General features: G+C 38.7%; 1 protein-coding gene across 1 annotated transcript in view; it reads right to left on the reverse strand.

Annotated features, from left to right (window-relative positions):
• Window positions 1-5,574: 5,574 nt before the first annotated feature.
• Window positions 5,575-12,525, reverse strand: part of LOC308649974 (lethal(3)malignant brain tumor-like protein 3) — a gene marked incomplete at its 3' end in the record, with an annotated part of 84,533 nt that continues 77,582 nt past the window's right edge. Inside the window, 1 exon segment of the mRNA XM_081295895.1 lies at window positions 5,575-5,728. Within this exon segment, the coding sequence (XP_081152021.1) occupies window positions 5,575-5,728 (154 nt within the window).

Genomic DNA, 12,525 nt, shown 5'->3' on the forward strand with positions numbered 1-12,525 from the left:
GATGGCCATCAACAAGCCAGGGAGACTGGCTTCAAAACAGAGCTGCTCATCTCATGGAGATCAGAAAAATGGTGAGGAAAAGGAAGAACTGAGGAATGAGATGTCCCCTTCTAGGGAATCAATTCCAATGACCTACCTTCCAACCATGCCCTACTGCCTACAGTTTTTACCAAATCCCAATAATCCTGTCAAATTATGAACCCATCAGTGGGTTAATCCACTGATGAGGTTAGAGCTCATGATCCAATTCACCTTTCTGTAGAGCCACCTGGGCCACAAACTGCAAGTGCCCCTCAGCTCTCTTTTGTCCACCTCTCTATTTGGATTACAGATTAACACTCTCAGCTCTGAGATAGAAGCCAAAATTTATGTGTCATTTATACTGTTTAAACAACAACAGATAATATTTACATTAGTACAGTAAAGCACTTACATAACAGGTAAGAGAGTAGATGTCTGTTTTTTGGGGGGTGGGTGGGTACCAGGGATTGAAGTCAGGAACTCTCCACCACTGAGCCACATCCCCAGCCCTGTTTTGTATTTTATTTAGAGACAGGATCTCACTATTGGTTTTACTTTGAAAACTTTGACTACTAAGACTATTGCTTAGCACCTTGCTTTTTTCTGAGGCTGGCTTTGAACCTGTGATCCTTCTGCCTCAGCCACTGGGATTAAAGTCTGCATCTGTTGAAGCTGATGTCTTTTACACTTTCCTCACTCTTAATTGTGATTATTTTTATAGTTTTGGAGGCTGTATGATATTTTTGGGAGAATTAATATTAGCTGCAAGTGTAGCCTGGTGAAGGAACATTAATACTTTTAAAAAGTGTATATCGTCTCAAAAGATATGTAAGTTATCATTAGAATTATTTTTACATTCTAGGCACCTATTGGGAAAGAGAACAACTAGAAGTTACTTTCTTTCTTTCTGTCAGATCCATGCAGATCTAGAAATTCAAGCCTGAACAGAAAGGGCCAAATGACCGTCCGGGTTTTAGAGGTATCAATGGTGACAAATACCAGTAAATAACATTAAGTTACTTGTTTTTTCTGCATGGAGTACCTTTTCCCCCATGAATCACTACTGCTTCTCCTGCCTCTGCCTCAGCAGAAATGCCAGACTCTGCCTTCTCTGTCCATGGCACAGAGCATGAGAGCTCACTAACACGCCTAAGGAGGAAACAATTATCTTGGCCACTTTCTTTCTGCACCAGGAACACCTGAATTACTTTTTTCTCCTTTTAAAAATTCTCCCGAGGGATACATTTCAATTATTATTAACTTTAAACCCTTTTGCAAGCTAGTAGTGTAGGCATCAGGAAAGTATACATTCATTCATAACTGATTTTTTTTAAATTAACAACTCAGTTAATCTACATTTAATAAAGCAATGCATTGCTCTGAAGCTGAGTTTCCTATGAAACTTTCGACTCCTCATCATGGTTGATGATTCTCATTTCATTTCTGGCAACTATTTGAAACTTTTTATTTTGATCATACTTGCTAAAGTATCTTATTAACCTTTTAAGTACATGTTTTGTTTTAATTCGCTAGCCCCTGATGCTTTTTTCCTTGGTTTCATTTGTTGTTTAAACTTTATATTAACTCTTTCTTACTTATTTCTTCTATTCTCTATTCCATGTTTTCTTCTTGTTGTTTGTGGTATTGGGGATTGAATCCTAAACTGAGATACATCCATAGTCCTTTTCATTTTATATTTTGAAACAGATTCTCAGAAATTGCTGAGGTTAGCCTCAAACTTGCTATCCTCCTGTCTCAGCCTTCCTAGCAGTTCGGATTGCAGGTGCGTGCCAGTATCCAGGTATTTTCTTAGGTTTTTACGTTAAAAGCATATGCCATTTGATTTCAATCTCTTTTCAAATACATATATCTAAATCCCTGTTGCTTCTGCCATACTCACCATATGACTATTATAGTATTTTAATTTAATTCCATCTTGATTTTTGCTTTAATCTAACAATTATTTGGCATTGTTTCTATGGACCTAATTTCATTATATATGGAATTTTGTCTTTTGAGAAGTCAAAATTATTGTAATTTTTGATGCACAAGGAATTGCAGCCTGTGTGATAACACCTTAATGGAATGGGCTGGCGTTTTCATTGTGGTCTAGGGCATGGTAAATTTTGGTGGCTGTAGCCTGTGTGTTTGAACATGATATGTAGTTTTGTGTACAACTTCTTGGTATAGATACTCAGTCAGGCTTCTTAAGTGCATTATCCAGCTCTTCTCAATCCCTCCCTGCTTGTTGGTGATTCCTTGTTTGGGTTCTGAGTGAGGGATGTTCAGTTTATGCCTTTTATTCTGCAGGGTTTCCCATGTTTTTGCTCTACATACCCCACTGTGTGGTACCCCAGATAACTATCTTATTGTTGTCCTGTGCTCTTTGATCCCTGGTATATAATACTGAAAGCATAAAGCAGCCTGTTTCATCTCAACTTCTTCAAGGGAATTTTTTCTTGCACATCCTATATTTGCTTTTGTTTTTTGCAATTGATCTACTCCTTCATAATCTGTTTTTGTGTTCAGTCCTTGAGAATTCTGATTCTTATTGTTGATCACTGAGCATTTCAAATGTCCTTTCTAATTTCTATGAGGATTTGGTGGTAGAAAGAGAAAGAGAAGTGAAACATGCTCATTTCCAGCCTTTAAGACTGAACTCGAAATCTTAGAGTAGTTTTGAATTTAACTTTTCTAAGTGCTAGTGATAATGAGCATATTTGCATATATTTGTTGATTAATTGTATATCATATTCTGAGAAGTGTCTGTTCAGGTCCGTGGCCCATTTATTGATTCGGTTATTTTATTTATTTATTTATTTATTTACTTGCTTAGTGTGTGTGTGTGTGTGTGTGTGTGTGTGTGTGTGTGTATTTAGATTTGTGAGTTATTTATTTATTTATTTATTTATTTATTTAGTGTGTGTGTGTGTGTGTGTATTTAGATTTGTGAGTTCTTTCTATACCCTAGAGAGTAGTTCCGACATAACACTCCAGTGAATTCAGTGCAGCTGAATTCAGAACTGGCAGAAGCACCAACGGGAATCCATTCTTGGTTCCTTGTTTTTTTTTTTTTTTTCTCAGCAAGAGAAACAATAAGAGAGGTAAATAGGGAGCCTACATCCTGGGAACAAATTTTTACTCCTCACACTTCAGATAGAGCCCTAATATCCAGAGTATACAAAGAACTCAAAAAATTAAACCATAAGATAACAAATAACCCAATCAACAAATGGGCCAAGGACCTGAACAGACACTTCTCAGAGGAGAACATACAATCAATCAACAAGTACATGAATAAATGCTCACCATCTCTAGCAGTCAGAGAAATGCAAATCAAAACCACCCTAAGATATCATCTCACTCCAGTAAGATTGGCATCCATTATGAAGTCAAACAACAATAAGAACTGGCGAGGATGTGGGGAAAAGGGTACACTTGTACATTGCTGGTGGGACTGCAAATTGGTGCGGTCAATTTGGAAAGCAATATGGAGATTCCTGGCAAAGCTGGGAATGGAACCACCATTTGACCCAGCTATAGCCCTTCTCGGAATATTCCCTGAAGACCTTAAAAGAGCGTACTATAGGGATACTGCCACATCAGTGTTCACAGCAGCACAATTCACAATAGCTAGACTGTGGAACCCACCTAGATGCCCTTTAGTAGATGAATGGATAAAAAAAAAATGTGGCATTTACACACAATGGAGTATTACGCAGCACTAAGAAATGACAAAATCATGGAATTTGCAGGGAAATGGATGGCATTAGAGCAGATTATGCTAAGTGAATCTAGCCAATCCCTAAAAAACAAATGCTAAATGTCTTCTTTGATATAAGGAGAGCAACTAAGAACAGAGCAGGGAGGAAGAGCATGAGGAAAAGATTAACATTAAACAGAGACAAGTGGTGGGAGGGAAAGGGAGAGAGAAGGGAAATTGCATGGAAATGGAAGGAGACCCTCATTGTTACACAAAATTAACAAAAAAACAGGGCTGGGATGTAGTTCAGTGGTAGAGCACCCCTGGGTTCTATACCCAGCATCACTAAATAAATAAATGGGAAAGCACTGAACAGAAAAGGATTGCATCACTGATAGTATTTCCTCAGGGTAATAACATTTGAGAAAAATACCTAGAAGAAATGAGAACCATCATTTTATAATACCTAGTATAGCATCAAAAATACTCAATAAATATTTTTTAATCTACCAATAATAATTTACTTTCAGGAAAGTTTAACTTTTCCACCAGGAATTATAGAAGCTCTTAATCAATATGAGGTTACTTACTTCCTCTAGGCTTTAATTAAGCAAAAAATTGGTAATGCTATGTGCATTCCTGAATATGTTCCAAATAATCTTATTTAATGTATAAATATAATGTAGCAGTTAAAAACAAAACAAAAAAAAATAATAAATAGAAGGAAGACCAATACAGCAGAGGAAGAGGATTGTGAGGGGAGATGAGAAAAGAAACAGGAAGCACTGGGGAATGAAATGGAGCAAATTATGTTATGTCCATTTGTGGAAAAGTCACAATAAACCAATATCATGCATAATTATAAGGCACTAATAAAAACATAATGAAATATAAACTTTTTTTTCAAATTGATCATCTTTGTCATTTTTTTTTATTCTAACTTCTTGTTATACTACTGATTTGCCCTAGGTGGACCTTTCTTATTGTTTCTTGGTTGGTGGAAAAAAATGAGAAGCAAAGTAGAATTCCATAAAAAAAACTAGTTACAATGTCTGTGAGGTAGTTTTTTTCCTGTATATTAAAACTGCAGCTTTTGCCAAAGTCAATGCAAAAAGTGAATTGAGAAGATGCAATTAAAGCAAGTGAGCACATGTGAGCCCTCAAGAACAAGGCTCCAATGGTCTCTAACAGAAAAGGATTAAATCCTATGACCAGCAGAGTCCTGCCCCTATTTCTCCTCTCTCACTTGACATGAGGTCACTGCTGCTCTGTCATTGTCCCTCCACAAGTTAGAAAGGGACACATCTGCCATTTTCATCATAATGGAATAAGACACTTGAAAACTATTAAAACATACACACAAATCAAAGTAAAACATTACTAGTTAAGATCTTCCTGAAAAGAAGGAAATGCACTAGGAAAGAAATGGAAGACCATTTCTTTACCTACTAAAGACAGTGTTTCCAGCCTTGGGCTACACACTGAAATTAGTTTTTTTTTTTTTTTTTTTTTTTCAAATGGAGGTCAGTCCAGCCTTGAACTCCTGAGCTCAAGCCATCTCCATCTCCCAAGTCCCTGAATTTACAAGTATGAGCCACCATAGCCAGATTTGTGTTAAGGTTAAGAAGAAAACAAGAAGAAGTAGAGGAAAGATTCTTTGATCTGTTGGGAAAATGTGAGTCAGGATGGAAGAGGGGGAGCTGTCAAGCACTGAATCCTACCATCATTTCATAGATGAAGTGCCTTTTCAACAATGCACAAGAAAACATTACCACAGAACATAAAATGTCTAAGACAGGCAACCTCTTCAATAAGAGTGCTTCCCAACAACACAAATATCATCATTTTAATTACCTGATTTCAGGAGATGAAGAGCTCTCATTTGTGTCTGTCCTTTTATTTCTTGGAAATGATGGGCTAGCTGGAGGCATCTCACCACTTAAGCGGTCTGGGAAAATTCGGTCTTTATTCAAATTGATTTCTGAATAGGGACAGTTGGCAGCACTAACAGATTAAAAGAAAAAGAAAAGAACATTTCCATTAGACCATACTTAACTTCTTTCAATTAAATGACAGGCTACAGAGTATAAAATTCTAAAATTGATCTGAGTATGTTATGTATATTTATATATGTTTATACGAATGATCAAACCTATTGTATGAAATACTGTATCTTTAAGACATAATTTAGGTAAAGTCTGATAGAAAACATGCCTTTGCATAGATTCTTAAGAAGCAATTTGCTGCAATCTTTAAAACTAAGCAATGGTCATTAAACATTTTTCTTTGTATTGTTCAAGGGTAAAAAGCTGTGCATATCTCCGAGAAGAAAATGCTTAAAGACATCACAGGAGGGCTCCTGAGAGAAGTAGGAGAGACTAATCTGGTCAATGAGGCACATCTGCTTCCTAAGGGGATCCTCCAGGCTCCAGAGAGTCAAGAGCTACAAAATTTCCTTTGTAATAGTTGCTGCCTCCAAAGGAGGGAGGACCCGCTGTGGAACATTCCCATCCTCAGGTCTGCACCTATAGTTAATGTATTAGAAAATACACACATAAACCTAATCCTATCCCTAATATGATAAGGGACCAGAAGCTGACTTGGACAACCACCCCTGTAGCTCCTTTCTCTTCCCTCCCTGTGCCTGCAGGTCAGCTCTGAGGTCTGAGGATGATGGCTCCTATTATCTAAGCCAAGGAAATCAAGATCATTAATTGTCATTAATTGTTAATTTAGGTAGACACCTGTACTTGGGTGTCTCCAGTCTTCACAACAAGTGAAGAACCCAAAACAAGTGAGAACCTGTATCTCACTGACCTCTCTAACTAACTGTCTACCTTGATTGTTTATAGGAAGCACCCCCAGACTCCACTCTGGGGTTCTGATGGAACTCAGGGCCTACAGAGACTCCTGATGCAAGAACAAGTACTCTGCCACTGAGCTACAGCCCCAGCCCCAGGAAATCTTCTTAAATCTGTAAATGATTTTTCTTTGGGTAAATTATATTCATGTCTTATGTGTTCTTTTCTTTAGTTTAGGTCATAGTGAGAATATTGATAATTACCCAGGGGAAATTTTAAACAATGCTTATTTACCTACCATCCACTAAGACGGTACACACTGATACACACTCCTGGAAGAAAGAAGAGTTTTTCCTACTAGATAATTGTAATAATGGCTTATAAAATTTATCGCTAATATCCTGTAAAAAAAATGCAACCTTTATATCATTTAACTACATGCTACTGTACACTGGTTAAGCAAAAGAAAAAAGTAAATAACACCTGATCATATGTTGATATAAATTCACATAATGTTAACCCAGCAATAACAAAAGCAATAGCCAGTAATATTTATGGAGCATTTACTATCAATCAAGCATAGGGCTAAGTGCTTTTCATGCTACATTTTGCTTACTCTTCCCAACACACTATGAAGAAAGCATTTCATGAGATAAACTAGGGCTTAAAAAGTTCAGTAACTTCAGTCTTTAATTGTTCCAATAATTTTGTATGTATTTATCAAGCAAGTATTTATCAAGTGCCTATTATGTGCTAATTACCTTTCAAGGCATTGGAAATATAATAGAAAATAAAAAGACTAGATCCTGATCTTATGGAGCTGATAGTCTATGGGGAGATGGGCAATGCAATCATCCAAATAAGTTAAAGAACTTCACACTGAAGAAAGTAAAACAGTATGACATAAGAGAGGATGTAAGGTCTCCTGGGAGGAGCAGCATCTGGGCAGAGCCCTAATGGTCAGAAAGCAGATGCTCTGTCCACTCGTAGGGGAGACTGGTCCAGGATGTGGGACACAAAGCCAGAAGTGTTTGAGGGAGAGACAGACCAGCTTGGCCAGCATGTGAGAATGAGGCAAACCAGGAGATGCAGACAGGGTGAGGATCATGCAGGGCCCAGCAGTCTTCAGTAAAAATTTTTACTTTTGGTTTATTGGAAACCATGGAGAGCTTCAGGTAAGGGAATGATAGGGTTTAACTTAAAAAAAAAATCACTCAGGCTGCCTTGTGGCTAGATCTCAAGGGGGCAAAACTGGAGCAAGGTAAGAATTTAAGAGTAAAGACACGATGGAGATGTGCATATATGTGGCCGAAATGGAGGAAAAGTAAAAAGGACCACCATAGCATCTTCTGTGATCCCAACGTGACCTGCTAGTGAACAAGGGATGGCATGTAAAAACAGCCTTTAGGTTTCTGGCTTGAAGAACTGGTGGTAATAGAAACACCACTTTTGTCCTTTTTTTGAGATAAGAATGACTAGGGATAAGTAGATCTGGGGCATATCAGGAATTAGCCATCCAAGCAGAAATACTACTTGTCCAAGGTCATATAATAGTGAAGCAGCTCAGCAGAATGAGTGCTCTATTTTATTCATCTTACTGAGAAGAGGAATACAGAGGAAGGCTGAAGGATTAGGTTTGGGCAGAGAGCAGGGTGCACCAGCATAGTCCCTTGGAATGGTCTGCACAGGATAGGGCTCCTGGGCCGCAACACTCATGCCACTGACCACAGGCTCCCTGCCACGCCCCGACCTATTCCTCAGTTTCATAGAGGTGCGGATGCCAACTCTGACTTGCCTTCATACCACTTCTCAAGATGAAAAACCTGGATGGCAACATCTAACTGGGATGGGAGGGTCTTCTGCCAACACACTGTAACCTCCTGAGGAGGGAAACCAGGCTCCTTCCTTACAGACCCTTACAGGAGGTGGCACCTGCCTAACACTGATCCTGATTTTAGGCAGAATCCAAATGTCTACAAAATGCTTCTACTCAGATATCCTAAGTCACCTAATAAGAGATATGTTTAAGACCAAAATTTATCATCTCTAGTAAATCCTGCTCCCTGTTCCCCATCCCTGAAGAGTAAAAACAGAACTAGCTCCTCCTGCTAACTCCTGTTCTTTTTCTTTCTTCTTTTTTGGTAACAGGGATTGAACCCAAGGGCACTTAACCACTGAGCTACATACCTAGCCCTTTTCTATATTTAGAGACAGGATCTCACAGAGTTTCTTAGGTCCTCACTAAGTTGCTAAGGCTGGTTTGAGCTCACGATCCTCCTGCCTCAGCCTCCCAAGCCACTGGGATTACAGGCATCCACTACTGTATGGCTGGCCTATTCTCTTTTTCTGACAAAGGAAATACATTAACCTGCCTCAGATCTTAACCATCATTGATTCCTCTTATTTTATATTTTTATTGCAAATTTATCTACTTGGATTTTCTGACAACAGAAGAGAAGAAAAAAAATCCAAAGACAATGTTTTTGTTTCTTTTGACAATATGCTGCTAATCCTAGAATAGCACAATCATCAAGTTTCACTTATTGTTAAATTCACTTATTGTGGCTTTGCGATCAGTGAACAACAGTGTGTACGTTCACCTTGGAATATGATGGGACACAAAGCAAATAAAAGAACATAGAGGTCCTGTTCACAGTCCCAACAACACAAAGACTTGCAGGATTCTTAGATGGTTGGGTCCCCAGCTAAACACCACAGGCACAGAGTAGATGACTTACATTACATGCTCTTCAGGGCAGAACTTTCATTTATTGAATAAATGAAAGAAGAACAGATATTTCTTGATCACCTTTGTAAACTTGGGTAGCCAAGAGAAAAGCAGAAATGCTGGTCAGATGATGCTTACTATCTAAATCAATCTCTTTCTGTCTGTCTTTCTCTCTCTCCTTGGGACAACAGATTGCCAGAGCCAAGAAGGGAATCTCAAAATTCTCAATCCAAAGTAGGGAAAATAACCACAGGCTCTCAGCAGAAATTTACTAATGAGCAGGTAAACACCATCCACCCAGGGAGCCCTGTGATGATCAGCTATTGACTTTACACTGACCCTTTCACTTCTTTTGAGCCCTGAGAAAAATAAAAAATGCTTGCACACCATCCATTCTGCCGCTCCTGTGGGGCGGAGGAGGATGCCACTGGCTACTGAAGCAGGAGGTGATGAAGAAAGGGGATGCCACAAAACACAAGCAGCCACAGCCCTAAAGGGATGGCATGCTGTGCAAGAGAGCAGGCAGCCTGGTTCTAAACACTCTCTGCTGCTCTGTCCTCCACTCAGTAAGGATCAAGCACAACTTTCCAGGCTATTTCTTTATCATCCTCAGTAAACTGTGACCTCTCTGGGCACCTTACCAGGCTAGGTGCTCTATGTGTCTTACCTAATTCATCTCTCACAACCCTAGGAAGTAGTTCCTACTACAATACTCATTTTAGCAGATGCAGAAACTAAGGCTTGGACAGGGCAACTGGGCAGTTTCACTCAAATAGTTCTTGGTGGAGTTTGACCATGAGCTTTGGCTGTCTCTTAACTGCTGTGCCATATGGGTAAAGAGTGCATGGGAATGTTGAACAATTTTCTTATTCCTAATCCATGACAATTAAATGGATGTGAAAGTACCATCTTGTAAGCATGAAACTGCCACCTGTTCTCTAGACGTACGCAGCTCAAACGTACCACACACTTACTAAGTACCAGGTACTGTTTGAAGTACTTTATCACATCCTCCTAGTAGTCAGATACTACTGTCACCCATTTTACAAATAAGGACACTGACAGAGAAAGGTGAAGCACTGGCTCAAGGTCAAGGAACTTTGTAAAATAATTCTTACCTGATGCCTTTCAAGGCAAGCCAACACACAGACATATGTCAAGTATTTCAGTACCTCACCCATCCACACTGACTCCCCCTTAGGATAAGAACTATACTGCAATTCATAAATAATCACGTTTTCAAGGAATTGAGGTCACTCCTATGTCTCCTGCTTAAAGGAACACAAGAGATTTGTGATTTTTTTTTATCATATTACAAATGCTGAGTATTCTGTTTACTATTTCTTCTGTAATGTATAAATATAAGTTATTTTTAAAATTGTACATGAACTTTGAAAAGTCACTAGTGCTGATACAAAGAGTTACATTCTTATAATACATGTAATGATTTCTAGTTGTTCATGTATTAAGCTTCTAGTGACAAAACCTTAGTAAGGTTTCATTCTATAAACAATGTATGTGTATTCAATTACACAATTCTTCAGAGCAGAGGAATAGAACATAGGATTACACTGTTCTCTCTTTTAAGGGTTCTATTAGGCTGCATGTGGCTCCATTAGCAAATAATTCCATATCAGCCATTTAGACAAATACTTGCCTAATGGTCCCTCTCAGGGGGGCTATTTTTTCTAGGTAACACTGGTCTGCTCATTAGATAAGGTGAAGGGACCACCTGACTCACTACTTTCCACTGCCATTTTAAAAACTTTATAACTGGAAGCATATTTATTTAAATAATCAGGCAAGATCTCCAGTTTAAATGTTCCTATGATCATTCTCACACTCTGTCCTGATAAAAAACACAAGACAGGCTCTATCAGGAAAGCCAACATACAGACATATGCAGAGACGCAGATGCCCATCAGGGCTGGGGTGAATCCTGCTTCTTCTGACACTCTTCCTGGGCACACACCTAGGCATCGAACCTCAGCCTCCACATCTATAAGATGGTGCCCAATTCACAGACTTGAGGAGCGTATTAAATAGGTCAAATGTGTGAGTCCTTGGAATAGTGTGTGGGAAATCTCTGCTACATCCTACCAAATTACTGCTATTAATGCTGCTTTACTAGGGGGTTAGAATTAAGCAATATGGCTAGGAATATCCCTAGAAAACATGGTACCCCACATCTGACACTCTCACTGATCATTTTTATTCCTAAAAAAAGGTCACATTCTCAAACTTCATTACTGAGATGCATGTTCTGTTTCTAACACTTCTTGGATCAAATTCAATTTATAATCTTCAGAGATGATAGCAACAAATGCTAGTCAAAACACAGCCTTTTCGTTATGTGTGCATAAAACGGACTATATTCATGCTAAAAGAGCATCTTTCCTTGTTATCTAAGCAAAGAATGCATGTTTTGATTTATGCAGTTTCTCAGCAAATTAATCCAGAGAGAATTTTCTCATTATGTTTTCCTAAACACAGCATTCTTTGCAAGGACAAAAATAAGTGCCAGTGAAATGAACCTTTCAAAGAATATCCATGATGCAGCAAGCTATTCCATGAGCCTACTAAAGAAATGGAAAGCAGGCTGGCCTTTTAAGGATTAATATTCTGCCAGAATAAAGAACACTGGGAGTCAAAAATAGGACAGCCTAGTCAGGGATCCTAAGAAAACCCGGTCCAAAGGCTGAGAAGAGCAGAGGGCACTTGGGCAGAAGGTGGAGCCTCCCACCCATTCTGTGAACTGCATTCCTCTGTCCAGAGGCCCCTGACCACCAAAGATCAAATAAAAATTCAATGGCATCCCAACAGCACACTGTCAGTGTTCACCTGTATTTTGAATTTCTTTATTCTTTTCCTTCACATTTGAGCAATTTGCCTTTAGTCCAGTGAATGTCATGGGATTGTATAGTGCTAAGGTAAATGTGACAAAGCTTCAACATTAATTATTGTTTTGTATCTTATATTTTAATTAAATTGTGTATAGCTATCTAGTTCCACCAGTACATGAGTCTTTGAAGGCTAGGTAGATGATGATTCATGGAGTAGTGCCTTGAAAAGCAGCCAGGGGGAGTGGTAAAGAATATAGAGCCTCAAGCTATACAATGCTCCCATCAAACCAGCTATAAGGCGAGTTATGAAATCTCTCTAGTGTCTCAGTGGTTTCACCAAATCTTGTGGGAAAGTAATAGCTCTGATATCATTGGGTTGTTCTGAAAGCTATCCAATACATGTAGAACAATTAGGGCAATCCCTTGCAC

This window comes from Spermophilus citellus (assembly GCF_964194105.1).
Source record: "Spermophilus citellus genome assembly, chromosome: 5".
NCBI lineage: Eukaryota > Metazoa > Chordata > Mammalia > Rodentia > Sciuridae > Spermophilus > Spermophilus citellus.